Source organism: Hyaena hyaena, unplaced genomic scaffold (genome assembly GCF_003009895.1).
Source record: "Hyaena hyaena isolate Hyena2069 unplaced genomic scaffold, ASM300989v1 scaffold_39, whole genome shotgun sequence".
Taxonomy (NCBI): Eukaryota; Metazoa; Chordata; class Mammalia; order Carnivora; family Hyaenidae; genus Hyaena; species Hyaena hyaena.
In genome coordinates, this window is record NW_024080671.1 from 330,892 (window position 1) to 348,238 (window position 17,347).

Sequence of the window (17,347 nt, forward strand, 5' to 3'; positions counted from 1 at the left end):
CAGAAATATGACAAAAATATCAGGGAGAAGAGCTGAGAGCCTCTTGGAAGTTGGTCTATGGGGCAGGGCTGTTACTTTTCATTACAACTCTTTCAGTATGATTTGGCTTTTAAAAATGTACTTGAAGTATTTTCATAGATTTAGTAAGGTATATTATTTATTTTCTTTTAAATTTTTAGAGAGAGAAAGAGAGAGCACATGCCCACAAGAGTGTGCACGCATGCAGAGGGGAGGGGCAGAGAGAGCTGACAGCAGAGAACCTGATGCAGGGCTTGAACTCGAATGGTTGAGGGGGAAGGGTGAAGAGGTACAGTTAAAACATGCGTTCACACTGCTATGAAATGCATATTTATTTATGAAAACGTGCTTGGTTTTAGAAAAGATATGCTAAAGTATTTAGGAGTAAAGAGACATCATGTCGGCAACTTTCTCTCAAATGGTTCAGAGGGAAAAAATAGAAATTATATATCTTTTTATTCTAAAAATAAAGCTTAACAAACACAATGTACTAAATTTTTTAAACAATAGATATTACATACTTAGGGACTGTACAGAAATACGGTATCCTTCCAAAATTTGGGGGCAACCACAAAGTTTTTTTTTTTAATCCAGGAAGTGAATTTAAATAGTTCAAGTGAAAAATTCTTGTTAATGAATACGAGTTGAAGAAAAACGTAATGAATAACTTTCGTTCCAGATACGTTGAATGAGAGTGTTCACCTTTAAGCATCTCACAGTTTAGAAAGGGAGACACAGAGGCACCTGGGTGGCTCAGTCGGTTAAGCAGCCAACTTTGGCTCAGGTCATGATCTCACAGTTCGTGGGTTCGAGCCCTGCATTGGGCTCTGTGCTGACAGCTCAGAGCCTGGAGCCTGTTTCAGATTCTGTGTCTCCCTCTCTTTCTGGCCCTTCTCTGCTCCTGCTGTCTCTCTCTCCCTCTCTCAGAAATAAATAAAGCATTAAAATAGAAAAGGGGGGAGACACAAGTTATAATCATTATGACGAGGACGATGATAGCAGTATACGCAAGGCAATGACCATTGGAGGGGAAGTGGGGTCGGGGAGAGCTCTATGGAAGAGGCGAACTCTGAGCTCAGCGAAGCCTCTCAGGATGTCAGAAGGCCATTCGATGGAGAGTTAAAATGTCCAAAGTTAACACACTTGATCCCTAAAACTATAGAACGTCTGTGCTATTGTTATCTCTGTTACACGAACCAGGGAAGAGATGCATGAGGTTAAATAATTCACGCAGGCCAGATGCTAATGAACAGGCGTTCCAGGGGCCGAACCCAGACCTTCCTCCTAGCCCCTGGGCTACACGGACTCTCGGACTCTCGGCACGTCTGGAGGCTGGCATTCAGTCAAAAGGCACCACATCCAAGAAAGCTTGCTGCTTCTGGGGCACAGCGTGAGGGACACACTGACGTTCTCAGCTTGAAACTTGGGGCACAGGAATGGTAGAAGTGCACTCACTGAAGAGTGCGGTCCCGGTAAGGACGGAAATGGGCAGTGTGACCAAAGAATGACTTTGGACATTTCCAGATCCAGGGGGAATAAACAAATGAGAGACCCAGGTGATCACTGGAGTTGAAAAGATCAAGCCTTTATCGAGCCAAGGCTCTCTAAGGAGAGACAAGGGGTTGAGGGTGGAGAAGGTAAGCATCAGACGAAGGCTGAACTCATCACGGGCGTCCTTCCTGGAGGTGGGAAGGGGGATTAGGATGCCGACAAACCAGACTCTGGTAAAATGGCCTGAACTTCAGAAGACTAGAGATTGCTCTGTACTAGTAGCACGGTGGCCTGGACATGAAAACTGGGGCTCGGGGGTATTTTTGAGTGAAGGCTGGAGGGAAGAAGCGATGTCCCGGGACATGGCTAGTGTCCCTGAAGGTGAGGTTCTTGGGAGGAGAACTTGAGGGGAAAGGTGGAGGTTTGAGGACACGGGCTAGGGTTTTCCGGGGTTCCTTGTAGGAAGCTGGTGTGTGTATGGAGTGATGGGCATGGGGCGAACTTGGGGAAGAACGAACCGAGCTGGGATGGGAGGGGGGTGCGATTGCTTGGAGGCTCGTACCCTTGAAGGGAGAGGGGACGGTGATTAGGTCAGTGATCTGTCCTTGGCAGTACGAGGTGGCATCATGGCTGACCACCATGTCCCACCAACACTGGGACATGAAGGGGCTGTAGAGGGCTGGGCCAGGGGATCAGAGTTCACATACAACTTCCCAGGGCTTGGAGGGGCTTCAGGGATCAGAGCTCGCTCCTGGCATCTTCCCACAGGAGACCCATGGGGCCCAGAGAGGTTAACCGGCCTACCCAAGGCCACGCAGCTAGTTCCGTCCTAACGCCCGCCCATGCCTTTTTTCCTACTTGTCTCCGACACACGCATTTGGGGCTTTTCAGCACCAGCGAAGCACCAAGGGAGGCATCCCTGGGTGGAGAGAAACCCTGCCGGTCCGGCCCCCTCCTCCGGGCCGCCCTCCACCCGCCATTCGCGGTCGTGGCCGCGCGGAGGCCGCTGCAGGCGCCGCCGCCAAAGAAGGGAAAGTCCAGCGGGTGACGGCACGGGGGCGCGCGCCCGGGCTGTGCGTCAACCTGCGGCCACAGCTGACTTATTTTGGACTCGGATGGTTACGCTGGTCACGCCGAGGACGCTCCTCACACCCGGGCTCCCCCGGCGCACACTCGCAAACCCACAAACCGGCGACGCCAGCGCGGCCCGAGGGGGAACCACGGCCTCCGGCGGGGCGCCCCACCCCAGCTGCCCCGGGGGCGGCCCTTGAGGGACCACCTGGGACGGGGGGGGGGGGTCAGGAGGCGACCGCGGGACCTGACTTCGACGCCTCGTGACCCCGCGCCACCCGCCCCCAACTCGCAGAGACGAGGAGCACGACCGCCAATCGAATGCGGGCTCCGAGCCTGCGAGACAGCTTCACGCTACGGGGCGTGGCGTGCGGCGTGGGGGCGTGGCAGGGCGTGGGGGCGTGGCAGGGCGTGGGGGCGTGGCAGGGCGTGGGGGCGTGGCAGGGCGTGGGGCGTGGCAGGGCGTGGGGGCGTGGCGCGGCGGAGCCCTGCGTGGTGCGATGGGCGTGGCGTGGCGCCGGCGGGGGCGTGGCACGGCGAAGGGCGCGTCGTGCGCGCGCGCTGGAGCCGCCGTAGGAGGCGGGCGACGTTTAGGCCTGGCTTGGTGAGGGCCGTGCGGTGGGAACCTCAGATGCGGGCCGTGGCCTCCGCGGCTGGGACCCTAGTTGGAGAGGACACGGAGGGTCGCGGTGGGTGGGGGAGGGATGAGGCTGTGGGCGGGGCCGCCGCGGCGGAAGCAAGGATGGACCGCGGGGGCGGGGGCGTCTCCTGGGAGCAAGGAGGCGTCCTCCGGGCGGAAAGTCGCAGCGGGAGTCCCCGGGGGATCCCCCACCCCATCCCGCTACCGGGTTGCGGTCGCTGGGGGGCTCAGCCCGAGGTGCAGGTTGCTATAGCAACCAGCTAGGGTAACCACCTTGTCCAGGTTGGCGCAGGATGTGCCGGTTTTAGCGCTGCCAGCGCTGCAGGCCCCCCGCCCACTGAAGCGATCTTCTGCCTCCCGGGGCTCCAGGCAGCCGACCTGGGAGGCCTCCCCCGACCTATCACACTCCCTTTTCAATATTAGGGTGAAGGCTCCCCCCGCCCCCCCCTTCCCCCCGCGGCACAGCGCTTTCTCGTCCAGGCCCAGGCATGCCAGTCCCTGTAAAAGCAAAGCCTTGAACGGGAGCCTTCCTCCCTAACGGTAGGTAGAGTATAGGAGGGCACAGTTTGGTATTTTGTCCTGTAGGAGCCGTGAAACTTCAGCCCAGTTGTGGAGCAGGGAGGACCAGGCTCAGCATCTGTCAGAGCTTTGACAAGAGTGACCTCGGTTTGAGAATTTCTTCCACGCTCTGGAACCCCAGGATTCTGTTCCAATCCGAACAGGCATTAGCTGAAATTTTCCCACCATATTGTCAGTCATTAAACTGGAGACATCTAGATCATTAGAAGATATGATAGGTTCCAGATAGCGACGTTTAAGTTGGTTTTTTTTTTTTTTTCTTTTCTAACTCAAAAAGCCTCGTGCTGGAGCAGCCGTTTGAAGGAAGGATGACAGCTCTCTAGAGGAACACGATGTGACTGGAAGAGACCTGTCATTGTGAGTCTGGCTTTTGATTAGTCACCTGATGGCTTCCCCAGGGTGATGATGACTTTGAGGCAATAAACTTCAGTGGCTGAGGTCTGTTAGGAGCCCGCAGCTAAATTACAGAAATGGGCAGACTTGACATCAGTTCTCTTTTTTGTGGCGTCTGGAACATCTTTGAGTCACCTTGGAAAGGCTGAGTATTTTTCATGTGGCTCTGATGAGTCAGTTCGCAATATTGTTACCCAAATGACAGAAGGAAGTAGGCAATCAGGTCATTCTCTTACGGTTTTTATAATAGGAGCAAGTTCCTTAAGAAGGGATGAATTTCATGGTTTTTCTTTTCACTTTTTCAGATACTCTCCCCCAGGAAATTGATTGGAAATGAGAGGAGGGGGAAAAACAGTTGTTTGGTGGGAATTAAAAAAAAAAAGCAATCGCTTTTCCATTCTAGGGAGAAATTAGACACGTAGGTGGAGGGTAGGTAGATTAAAGTCACCGGGATGGATCCGCATTGTATATTTGATCCCTTGTGTTTTGCTGGTAGATGGAAACAGTACGGCACTCAGAACACACACTGAAAACAGCCCTCATCTCCGAGAACCCAGCGCTCGTGTCACAGTATGAGAAGTTAGAAGCTGGGGAAAGGCGTTTGCTGAACGAAGCCTTCAAGCCAGACCATGATCTCTTTGGGCCCATTACGTTGCATTCGCAATCGGATTGGATCATCTCCCACCCTGAGGCTCCCCAAGACTTTGAACAGTTTTTCAGTGACCCGTACAGAAAAGCACCATCTCCGGAGAAACGCAGTATTTATATACAGTGCATTGGTAACAGGCCGGGTTTGGTTTGGTTTGGTTTGCAGTGGGGCTGTCGCCAGGGGTAGCCGGGGTTGCCCATCTCATTCGAGTGGGCCGTTTTTATGATCTTTAAAAAAAATTTTTTTTTAATGTTTATTTACTTTTTGAGACAGAGACAGAGTCAGAGTGTGAGCAGGGGAGGGGTAGAGAGAGGTAGACATAGAATCCGAAGCAGGCTCCAGGCTCTGAGCTGTCAGCACAGAGCCTGACACGGGGCTCAAACTCACAAACCTCGAGATCATGACCTGAGCCGAAGCCAGACGCTTAACTGACTGAACCACCCAGGCGCACCTGTGATCATTTTTGACAGTAGTGGAAGTTTTGTACCCAAGCTGCCTTAAAAGAGGACATTTTGTTTCTTTCTAATTCATATTCGCATCCATGAGTGATACAGGTTTATTGAAGATTTAGAGTCCGTTTGCTTCTAATTTCAAATTTCTAATTAGAGACTGAGGTAAAGACTGACTGTTTTAATCATCTTTGAGTCCGTCTTTACATTTTCTTCCACCTTATAGGCTCTTTAGGAAATACCAGAATTATCAGTGAAGAATATATTAAATGGCTCAAGGGTTACTGTGAAGCATTTTTCTATGGCCTAACAGTGAAACTTCTAGAACCGGTTCCTGTCTCCGCCACGAGGTGTTCCTTTAGAGTCAACGAGAACACAAAAAACCTACAAATTCACGCAGGTAATTGAAGCTGCTTGACAATTGGAACTGAGTAAGGGAGGTCTATGCACAGGTTTATATGGAGATGCATGTGCGGACAGACATCCGTATCCCACATGTACATCTCTTTTTAAACAGGGCACATCCTGACGTTCTTAAAGAAGCAGAAGCCTGGAGATGCCTTTTGTATTGTGGGAATCACAATGATCGATCTTTACCCACGTGACTCCTGGAACTTTGTCTTTGGACAGGCCTCTTTGACAGATGGTATTCCTTTTTGACATTGTTGGTAGAAATATCCTCAACTTGAGAATGTTGGAAGATGTCGATAGAGGGGGGAAAAGCTCCAGCCTGTTATAATTTTGGTACTAAAGGCTGTCGAGTATCTCTGGTGCATCGTGCTGGGGTGGGAGATGTGCTGTGGGTAGATTCTGATGACCTGGGTTCCTGCCCCGGTCAGCCGTTCACTACCTACATGACTTGGAGGCCAATAATACTGATTTCTTTTTTTTTTTTTTTTAAGTTTATTTATTTTGAGGGGAGGGGCAGAGAGAGAGGGGGAGAGAGAGAATTTTAAGGCATTCGGCACAACAGACGGTAAAGCGTCAGTAACTCAGTAGCAAGGTGATGAAATGCGGTAAGGATGTTTGAACTCTTAACGTAAGTGAAAATCCTGCTAATTGTTTTCTTTGTTCTTTTCGTAGTTCACGCGTATAGACAGAGTAACTATAGGCTGAGGCACAGGTGTACGCTTCTTATCCTGTGTCTGGTGACCTTTTGTTATTTTATTTTTTTTTAAAAAGTCAACTCCCAGTTTTTGATTTGAGATATAGCCGCCTTAACTCATTAGAGATTCTACATGCTGGTACTGGGTTAGGAAAGGATCTGGAAGCAAATCCTATTTTTGCCCAATTTTTTTTCTTTTTCCCTTTGGTCCACTTCTTTCCTCCCCACCCCCCTTCCTTTTTGCTGTCATTTCTCTACCTTAGTCCCCTGGGATCTGACAAGTTTGAAGGGGACAGTCCAATGCACGAAGGGGAGAAGTTGCTCGTTAGCAATCTGGTGGTGGGGAGCAGGTGCCTGGGACTGTACTTTCTGAGCCCCAGTTTGTGGACTGTCTAGGTGTGCCCTTTATTTTTTTTTCATGCTTTTTTAAAAAAATTATTTATTTTTTATTTTTTTAATAGGTTATTGTTATGTTGGTTTCCATACAATACCCAGTGCTCATCCCCACAAGTGCCCTCCTCCGTGCCCATCACCCCCCTTCCCCTCTCCCCCATACCCATCAGTTCTCAGTTTGTTCTCAACATTCAAGAGTCTCTTCATGGTTTGCCTTCCTCCCTCTCCCCCCGTTTCCCCCCTTCTCCCCCATGGTCCTCCGTTAAGTTCCTCCTAATCCTCCTAGACGTGCAAACATATGGTATCTGTCCTTCTCTGCCTGACTTATTTCACTCAGCATAGCACCCTAGAGTTCCATCCATGAGGCTACACATGGCCAGATTTCATTCTTTCTCATTGCCATGTAGTATTCCATTATAGATAAACCACATCTTCTTGATCCATTCGTCAGTTCGTCAGTTGATGGACACTTAGGCTCTTTCCATGGTTTGGCTATTGTTGAGAGTGCTGCTATGAACATTGGGGTACATGTGCCCCTATGCTTCAGCACTCCTGTATCCCTTGGGTAAATTCCTAGCAGTGCTATTGCTGGGTCATAGGAGAGTCCTATTGTTAATGATTTCTTTAACAAAGGTTTCTGTGTTAGACATCTCCGTCTCTGACACATTCACTAGAGGCGGGGCCCCGGTGCCACAGACCGTGATCTTCCCCTTTCTCCTTCCCGGTGGCTTCTTCATTTCCATTCCTATAGCGCCCCCCCACCCCCCCCTCCCCAGTCAACATATTTTCCCGGGGACTCAGCACTGCTGTCGGTTCTCATTTTTGTATGAGCCGACTTTCTATCAGAAAAAAACTTTTCCCAGCAAAATTTTTATCTCCCTTTTATTATTTACCTGGCAGAGACAGAGACTTAAAAATTTAAAACAATGTATCCGGACATCTTCAGCTCATTTATCTTACATGTTTCAAGAGCAGGAGACATTTTCCCAAAATGTTTCTACTTTCACCACCCCCTCATCCCCTCTTTAAAAATAATTTTTTGGGGCGCCTGGGTGGCTTAGTTGGTTAAGCGTCCGACTCTCGCTTAGGTCATGATCTCGCGGTTTGTGGGTTCGAGCCCCGCATCGGGCTCTGTGCTGACTGCCAGCTCAGAGCCTGGAGCCTGTTTCAGTCTGTGACTCCCTCCCTCTTTGACCCTCCCCTGCTCATGCTGTCTCTCTCTCTCTCTCTCTCCTAAAAATAAATTAAAAAAAAACATTAAAAAGAATTTAAAAGTAATTTTTTAAAAAAATATTTATTTATTGAGAGAGAGAGAGACAGAGCACTAGTCGGGGAGGGGCAGAGAGCAAGGGAGACACAGAATTGGAAGCAGGCTCCAGGCTCCCAGCTGTCAGCACAGAGCCCGATGCGGGGCTGAGCCACCCAGGTGCCCCAACCCCGTCCCCTTTTTAAGTAAGTTTCTTTGCTTCTGCCTGTGGCCCAAGAGAAGATGTAAGGTGACAGGGCTGACCGGCCAGACAATGAGCCAGTATCTTACTACAAGTGACTCTTCTCTCCAGGATTACAAAGACGGGGATTTTAAAATGGAGAGATGTTTAATGACTAAAGAAAATAACCTTCCATTTGTAGGATTATTAGAAGGAAACGAGGTTCTCGCTGGAGGTATTGTAATGAAATACGCTCACACTTCCTTGGCCAGAGGACAGAGGAGGTCAGCTGTGACATGAATAGCTTTAGTGTTTTCTTAACTTTCAGAAAGAGCGTGCACTCTCTCCCCCTCTCTAAATACCAAATATGAGGCTTTCTAAGGGTGGAGTGAGGAGCACTTTAGAACGAGCTGCACAGGAAAGCCTGTTCTCCACGTGTGCAGAGATGGTTGATACGAGCCTCCGGGTGACAGGAAGTCCGTTACAAGGGTGTTTATTCTGGTCCCTTGGCGGCAGCCACATAGTACAGTTGTGTTGTGAGCAAGATGGGACGGGAGGGCAGAGGGCGTGTGCAAAGGCCCTGCCCCGAGCGTGGTCCCCAAGCCTCAGGTGGCGGGGGCGTGGCGGGGGGAACGGCGGATTTCCTCAGCCTGGTGCCAGAGGGGTCCAGGAGGCCTCCCTCCCACACAGGGCCTAGAGATGTGTTTATTGTGTTCTGATTTTTAAAAATTTATGTATTGATTTTGAGAGACAGAGAGAGAGAGCACCATCTGGGAAGGGGCAGAGTGAGAAGGAGAGAGAATTCCAACACTGTCAGCACAGAGGCCAGCGGAGGGCGCGATCGCACAGCCTGTGATATCATGCCCTGAGCTGAAACCAAGAGTCACACGTTTGAACCTGCTGAGCCAGCCAAGTGCCCATGCTTATTGTGTTCTTTTTTTTTTTTTTTTCAGTTTTTTAATGTTTATATTTGAGAGAGACAGAGAGAGAGCCAGAGAGAGACAGAGCATTAGCAGGGAGGGGCAGAGAGACAGGGAGACACAGAATCCAGAGCAGGCTCCAGGCTCCGAGCTGTCAGCACAGAGCCCGACACGGGGCTCGAACCCACGAATGGTGAGATCATGACCTGAGCCGACCTCAACCGACTGAGTCACCCAGGCGCCCCAATTGTGTTCTTAAAGAGTAAAGTTGGGGTGCCCGGGCGACTCAGTCAGTTAAGTGCCAGACTCTTGGTTTCAGCTCAGGTCCTGATCTCACAGTTTGTGAGTTCAAGCCCACATCGGGCTCTGTGCTGGCCGCCTGGAGCCTGCTTGGGATTCTCTCTCTTCTTGTCTCTCTGCCCCTCCCCGACTTGCTCTGTCTCTGTCGCTCTCAAAATAAATAAATAATGAGTGAGTTCATGGGTGTGTGTTGTGCACGTCTTCATTTTTCCAAGTTCCTCTTGGACTACCTGTTTGGGACTATTCTGGAAAAAAAAAAAAGACTTCTTTTGTGGGGAAGCAAAACCTCTGGAACTCCCAATTTCTCAAGAATTTGAACCTCAAGCCCACCGTGTTTTCCAGAGCAGGGCAAACTGGCTTAGCAGCTGCAGAGTTTGATAGGGGAGCCTGGGCCTGGCGTCCACCTCTGTCTTGGCAAACTGTAAGCACCCCGAGCCCGGCGGCTCAGATTAGATGCCCAGGCAGGCTCTCCTTTTCGGTTTCTTGTTCGAGAACCTTGCACCCATTCTGTTGTTGCTTGTCCTCCTTTTATAGGTGTGGGGATATTCAGCTTCGCCAGGTATGACAGTGATTTTTATAGCTCACGCTATGAAGGCAAAGTGAACAAGCTGCGGAAAGTATCCTCCAGTGACTATACAGTTTTTGATAACTATTATATTCCTCCAGTGACCAGCGTTCTCCTGCTTCGTTCCTGTAAGGTGAGTGGTTTTTTAAAAAATCCTGTTGGATTTTTAAAAAAATATTTATTTATTTATTTTTGAGAGAGATGGGGCAGGGGGCAGAGAGACACAGAATCCTAACCAGGCTCCGCGCTGCCAGCACAGAGCCTGATAAGGGGCTCGAACTCAACGACACTGTGAGATGATGACTTGAGCCAAAATCAGGTCGGACGCTTAACCAGCTAAGCCCCCCAGGCGCCCCAAAGAGCCCCGAATTCCCTCCTGATAAATGAATTTGTGTCATTTGTATACTTTCAGTGGACACTGTGTATGCCTGAAATTGTCAACAAACACAGGATTTAAATGGATACCTTGATGGTGAAAGTTACAGTAGTACCCATGTTGGAATTATGCCCCGTTACGTGCAGCCTGCACTGTGCCCACATCCTCACCACTAGTTCAATTCCAGAAGTCTGTTTTGAGGGTGGTCACGGACTCTTAGAGGTTGCAGTCATCAAGTAAAGCCGCTCTTGGAGGGCCTCTGCTGTCCGGTGTCCCGAGGACGGCTTCCTGGGCCCCAGGCTGCCTTCCACGGAGGTCCATCCTCCTCATAACACCTGATACCCTCCCCAACCCCTGCTCTTTGGAGAGCCCGCCTCCTGGGTTTTCCCTTTTTCCTTAGCTGGAGACATGGCTCTTCCTACAGCCAGAAGTTCTGCTTTCATTAGTAGCTACATATTCAGGTTTGAGAGCCGCACTGCGCGGAGCAGTGTTTTCAAAGTGTGCCCTGCACAGCGTCAGCCAGGGTGCTCGCTAACATGCAGGCGGAGCCCCCTTCCCGCCAAACCTACTGACTCAGCATGTCAGGGTGGGGGGCCGGGGGAGGTAAGGACCCAGCATCTGAACTGTGACAAATGTCCCACTGGTCCGGAGCCTGGCTCTCAAGCTGGGGGTGATCATGCCACCCGGGGACTTTGTGGCAATGTTTAGAGACACTTCTGGCGGGTGCAGTTGGGTAGAGGCTGGGGATGGTGCTAAGTATCCTACAGGGCACCAGACTGCTGTTCACCCCCCCCACCCCCCTCCCCAAAGAACGATCCTACCCAATATAACCGGGGTCTCAGGGCTGAGCAGCCCCGCCCCAGGGGAAAGAATTAAGTATTGGAAGGAAGGCAGTGGAAGACAGTTAGGGACATGAACGATTAAGTTTTGGGGCAGACTGAAGTTTTGGGTAAGGGAGTTGATTCCCCCGAAATTTGTTTCTTGGAAAAGCAAGAACGAGAAGGAAGGTCCAACCCGCTGATGACGGTGGCACCACAAAGCTCTGCTGTGAATGTCTTGCAGACTTTAACCCATGAGATTGGCCACATATTTGGACTTCGACATTGCCAGTGGCTCGCGTGCCTCATGCAGGGCTCCAACCACTTGGAGGAAGCCGACCGGCGCCCCCTCCACCTCTGCCCGATCTGCCTCCGCAAGCTGCAGTGCGCCGTGGGCTTCAGCATAATCGAAAGATACAAAGTAAATGAGGGGAAGAAAAAAAGGGGGAAGTGGTTATATAAGTAGCAAACGACCATTTTCTATTAGGCCCTTCTCTGGAACTATAATTTATCAGAGGAAATTAGCTCAAAGATAAGCAGGAAGCTGTGGTTTAAAAAAAAAAAGAAAGAAAAGAAAAACACTCAAAGAAATCTCCTTAAAAACTGCCCTGCCTCCGAGTGCCTGACACTTGTCATCCAGGCAGAAACGGTGAAGGAGGCATCTGACTTCCCGTTCACTTAGGTCAAGGGAGCTTGACCTGCGCAGAACAGTAAATGCTGTGACGCGCGGCAGAGCCCGTTTCTGAGGATTCTATGGAGTGTGGAGAGATGGCTTCTCTTTCCAGATGTGGGACAGGGGTATGTGGTTCGCTCGGAGGAAAGGGTGGGTTTCCTTAAGAAGGAGGAGGGAAAGTACCCATCTCAGGATGCGTGCGCACACGGGTCCACGGACGTGGCCGTGGCCGTCACATGACTCCTGGTGGGTGTGATGACGCATGCAAAGTGGCCTTACATACACGTGACCGCCTGTGCCTCTGTGCACACTTCCAGAGGTGCCCTTTCTGCGCCAGATGACAAGCGCTTGCCCGGTGCCCTGGGATGGGAGTGGGGGTGGGGGGACATGTGGCAAGTTGAGAAAAGCCTACTCCTCCCGCCCAGGGAAAAATCCCCGTGCGGGTTCGGGCGTTTCTGTCTGCACACTTCAGACCGTCCCCCGTCATCCCGGCTTGTGCATTTGTGGTGACGGCTCTTCCAGCCAGTGTCCTTTATGTGCACAAACATCTCTATCGAACGGAACATCTCCCAGGGGTAATTGAAGTCACTGATTGCGATAATGTGATTTAGAAGCCCGTGTTTTTCGCGTGCCTACAACTGTCTGGCTCCGATTTGTCAAAATGTGCCTCTGGTGTCTGTTTCTCAAGGCGCTGGTCAGGTGGATTGATGGCGACTCGGACAGCCCCGGGGTCAGTACGACGCGCGGTCGTGAGGACAACGGGGACCTCCCCAAACCCGCGGAAGCCTTTAAGGAATGGAAAGCGTGGATACTAAAATGCCTTGCTGTTGTCCAAAAATAAGGACCCTCACAAAAGAGTAATTGGAATAAACATTTGCAGATTTTGCTTTCGTCTGGATGGAGTACTTCACTCGAGTACGCTGCCGATTCTGCCCGGTGTCCAGTAACAGAACGGAACCTTCTTGAAAGCACTTGAACTTGCAAATGAGGCTAATTTTTTTTTAAATGCTGATTTGTTTTGAGAGAGAGAGAGAGAGAGTGTGTGTGTGGGTGGGGGAAGGGCAGAGAGAGAGGGAGAGGGAGAAAGAGAATCCCAAGCAGGCTCTGTGCTGACTGCTGTCAGCAAAGAGTCGGACGTGGGGCTCGAACTCACAAACTGTGAGGCCAAGAGCCGGAGGCTTAACTGACAGAGCCACCCAGGCGCCCCAAGGCTTGTTGTGAATGACAAAAACTATAAACTCTTCCTTTTCTGTCTTAATCGCCTGGCCTGTGGTAGCGAGCACATCCGTAGGGAGCACATCGTTTCCATTCTTCAAACATGCTGATTTCTGGAGAGAGCTGGGACTAGCAGATGACGAAGTGAATATTCTAGAAACCGCTATGTTCCAAGAACGGATTTCCAAGGCACGTCATTCCCAGGGACTGAACTTGGTTCATTTTCTGGAAGAGGGGCTCCCTCCTTGGTACCCAGGTGACTCAGCTGCTCTGCGGGGTTCCTTCTCTGTGGCCTGGCGGCTTGTCAGGCTTTCAGCAGCTCATCAGATGTGACCTCCTGGGGCGCCTGGGTGGCGCCGTCCGCTGAGCATCTTGGTTTCTGCTCGGGGCATGATCTCACGGTTTGTGGGCTCCAGCCCTGAGTCAGGCTTCTCGCTGACAGTGCAGAGCCTGCTTGGGATTCTCTCTCTCCCCCCGCCTCTCTCTGACCCTCCTCTGCTCGCATTCTCTCTCTCTCCGGATAAATAAACTTAAAAAAAAATGTGACCTCTGAGTAGTTACAAGGGAAGATAACAGTGGAACTTGTACTATAGCTTGTGAAGGGTCTTGCACGTCATTTGCTACGACGGCCCTTAGGTTTGTGAGTGTTGCACTTTTGCTGTAGGCTCAGAGCAGGTGTGGGGTTTATTCCTACAATAGTATCTCTCTCACTTCTTTGCACTGGGAAGTGTGTGCTTGATTAGGGGGAGGGCATGATGGGGTTACCCGCTGGTGTGTCAAGAATGCCCCTGATGGCCTGTGGGGTTGGGGACATCAGCGGGATTGCCTCAGTGGGGGACAGGTTGACAACCACAGACTTGACACATCTCCTCTGTGAGATCCATGTATCCCAGAAATCTAGAAATTAGATCAGATCATTTGGCTGAATGTTGGTGAGCAGATTGCGTTTCTCACGTTCCCATCTTAACCTTGAGGGTAAAACCTCTGGGTAATTAAACATTTTGATCTTCAGAACCTAAATTCTCTCGCCGTTATTTACATAGTGTGACTTAAAGCACATTTTATAACTGCATCAATGGTTTCCCCGTGATTCACTTTCTTACTTGATTAAGGCTCTTAAGGTCATTGAGAAAATGGTGATTTGTGTTTAAACTAATTGGAGAGCGGGGCGCCTGGGTGACTCGGTTGATTAAGCACTGGACTTTGGCTCAGGTCATGATCTTATGGTGTGGGGGTTCCAGCCCTGAGTCGGGCTCTGTGTTGACAGCCTGGAGCGTGGAGCCTGCTTTGGAAACTGTCTCTCTCTCTCTGCCCCTCCCCTGCGCATGCTCTATCTCTTGCTTACTCTCTCTCTCAAGAATAAAACATTAAAACAAATTTAAACTAATTGGTGAGAGAACACTTGGTCATTCTAATATGAAAAGAGAAAGGGAGTGTGTGGACTTCTATGGCATGTTACAGGTTTATTTCCTCATTGAAATATATACTATTATTGTCCGTTCTCTTCAGTTTCCTTCTGTTTACCTACAAGGTAAGGACAGGCTTAGTGCTGTAGGTCAGCAAGCCTTACAAACCTACAGATTCAGATTTGGCTAGGTGTGTAAATGAGGGGTTGCAGTTATTTGGAAAAGATCTAAAATGCATTTGTACCTACCCTTCACTGACCGGAAAAAAAAGTCTTCTAGTAAAGAATCCAATCATTCGGTCCTTTAAAAGTTGGACAAGCAAGTGTTACTGACGGATTTATTCAGCGATCATCAATTAAGTGCATAAGATTGCATCGTACTTACCTTTGGACAGTTTCTTCGCGTTAAATTTGAAGATATAATTTGTCGACTACAGCGAAATTTTACGTACTATGGCTAAACCTTGTTTTGCGAAATGATCTTCCCGCAGTGACACACGCAGATCCACGCGGTGTGCTTTGCCGACGCCGAGCGCACAAGGCACTTGAGAGTAAAGAGCATGGATTGTTCCGTCTAAACACTGTTCTAGAAAGAAGCGAATCGCAAATGCTGTTCGCGTTGTCGCCTGAGGAATTAGCAATCTCCCTCTGATCAGGAGAAAGATTGTCAACATTTTAGTCCGACGGCGACGGCCGGACAGAACTTGGCCTTGTCCGTCGGGAGCCCGCAGGCCTGGGGGCGGCGCTGGGGCGCTGGGGCGCTGGTGGGGGGGGTGCGGGCCGCGGTGGCGCTGGGCACCCCTCCCAGTGGCAGTGCTGCTCGCCCCGCCCTCCCCCACCCCCCTCGCCACCCTGCGGCGGCGCTGCCCCCCCCACCCGAGTGACAGCGCTGTTCCCCCCCCCCCCCCGCGGCGGCACTGTGCGGCCCGCCCCCGGAGAGGCAGCGCCGTCCCTCCCCACCACCCCCGCAGCGGCGCTGTTCCGCCCCCCGACCCCAGGCGGCGCTGTCCGGCTCCCCCGCCCGCGCGGCGCCCGGCCCCGCCCCGTCCCGCCCCGCCCCGCCGGGTCGCCGCGAGCTCGCGCGGCGCGTCCCCCGCCCGCGCCCCCGGCCGCGCCCGCGCGCCCCCGGCCCGCCGCGAGGCCTCCCGGGAGTGGGGGCGCGGCGGCCGCGGGAGGCCGGCGGATCGGCGCGGCGCGGCGGGCGGCGGAGCCGTGAGTGCGGGCGGGGCGGGGGCGCGTGTGCGCGGTTCCGCGGAGCCGCCGGCGCGGCCCGTCCAGTGCGAGCGCGGCGCGGGCCCGGGCGTCGCCTTCCCGCTTCGGGTCGGCACGTGGGCGCCGGCCGCAAGGGCGCGTGGAGTTAGGGTTACTCGCGCGGTGTAGTTCGTCCAGGGCGCCCCGAACAGTGCCGTTTGAACCCGTAGTCAGTGTGAAGGCGGAGACACTCGCGAGTGCCGCGTGTCCACGCTCCGGCGGGAGTGTGCAAGTCCCCGCCCCGGACGCCACGCTGCACGTGCTCCCGGCCCCGCGGGGCGCAGCTCCGGGCCGCGGCCGGTTCCCGATCCGCGCGGGAGGACGCACCTGCGAAAGGGAGCCGACGGAGTCAATCGGGAAGAAAAAGGCCGTTTCAAGGGAAGGGTTTTGCGGTCTCCCGGCAGCCCTGGGCGTCTAGGCATCAAGCTGCAGGGGTGTGCACACTGTAAGCGCCTTCGGATTCGGCCTTGGCTTTCAGATCTGGCTGTTGCCTTCCGTCGCATTGCTTTTTTTTTTTTTTTTTACACTACCCTCTCCCATTACCCGCGGCCTGGGATGCCCTTTAAAATGTGCTTTCATGTTTGGAATGCAGAATCGTCAACTGTTAATAACGTGCATATTGCTCCGTTCACACGTGAAGAAACAAGTCGCAGTAGCTAAGTGAACTCGTGCACAGTAGCGCCAGTGGCAGGTAGAACAGGTCGGATCTCCCTAATCCCGAATTCTGCTTTGTTTTCCGGAAACTCTGCTGCATGACCTCATAAGAAGTAAACTACCACAAGCCAGAAACCTAACTGATTCCACACCCCCCCATTGTTTATAGAAGGGGTTATAAAAGATTAAACTTTCTTTCAACCCCTTTTCTGTTCGAGTGGGGCCATCTGGGGTTGCTCAAAGTCAGAGAAATCAGTCCGTGTACTTTCTCACCAAAAAAGAGATTCAGTGTCCAGAAAAGCCCTTGCTACCGTGGAGGCATTAAAAAAAAAAAAAAAGAAAGAAAAAAAAAAAAAACACCCCACGAAAAAAAGAAGTCTGCTGGAAAATAGGTTAACTTAAAACAAAGTCTTCTCCAGCAGCATGTGAAAACTGAGCCCTCCATCTGCATCCCTGCCCTGGTGGTCATTTCTTCCCCGTTTTGTCCAGTTTCAAATGGATCTACGTTTTCCCCTTACGGCTGATTCACCCATGCAGAGCTCCCCCTGCTGGGCAATTGGGGACCCAGCTTCCGCTCTGGGGCCCGTAGGTTTGGATCCCAGTGCTTCGCCAGTGTCCTAGGGCCACCGAGCTTCTTTGCAGCGACACCGGACTGCCTTGAGCTATAGTTGTAAATAGGTGTCATTTTTTTTTTTCTCTCTTGAAAAAGCCAATGGCGGGGGCGGGGGGAGGGGAGAAAAAAGGCAGTGCAAAAGGAAGAACTCATTCATTCATTCATTCAACAGTATTTTTGGAGCACCGCCTACCACCTGGCAGCCCTGCTCAAAGCCCTGGGAGTGGAGCAGTGCACAGGAAGCCTGCTAGCATTTTGACCGGGGGTGGGGGTGGGGGACAAAAATATTTTTGTAACTTTTTTTTCTGAGTAAAGAGGAGAAACAAGGACTGTTTTGGATAG

At 51.6% G+C, this 17,347-nt stretch overlaps 1 protein-coding gene across 6 annotated transcripts; it reads left to right on the forward strand.

Moving 5' to 3' along the window:
* Positions 1-3,105: 3,105 nt before the first annotated feature.
* AMZ2 (archaelysin family metallopeptidase 2) lies at positions 3,106-12,753 on the forward strand. Of its 6 annotated transcripts, none has more exons than XM_039229757.1 (8): positions 3,106-3,184; positions 4,077-4,156; positions 4,689-4,971; positions 5,517-5,690; positions 5,808-5,936; positions 9,970-10,133; positions 11,439-11,615; positions 12,556-12,753. In XM_039229757.1, the coding sequence occupies exons 3-8, from the start codon at positions 4,689-4,691 to the stop codon at positions 12,706-12,708; spliced, it is 1,080 nt and encodes a 359-aa protein (XP_039085688.1). In that variant the 5' UTR covers positions 3,106-3,184; positions 4,077-4,156; the 3' UTR covers positions 12,709-12,753. The 6 variants fall into 6 exon arrangements, with proteins under 6 accessions (XP_039085688.1, XP_039085691.1, XP_039085690.1 ...); XM_039229760.1 differs by lacking the exon at positions 3,106-3,184 and adding an exon at positions 3,194-3,269; XM_039229759.1 differs by lacking the exon at positions 3,106-3,184 and adding an exon at positions 3,683-3,760.
* The last annotated feature ends 4,594 nt before the right edge of the window (positions 12,754-17,347 follow it).

Excerpts from the sequence above, each read along its gene's own strand:
- AMZ2 (XM_039229757.1), top strand. The coding sequence starts at position 4,689 with ATGGAAACAGTACGGCACTCAGAACACACACTGAAAACAGCCCTCATC. Across the intron at positions 5,937-9,969 it reads ACAGGCCTCTTTGACAGATG|GTGTGGGGATATTCAGCTTC; the intron begins GTATTCCTTTTT and ends CTCCTTTTATAG. Across the intron at positions 10,134-11,438 it reads TCCTGCTTCGTTCCTGTAAG|ACTTTAACCCATGAGATTGG; the intron begins GTGAGTGGTTTT and ends AATGTCTTGCAG.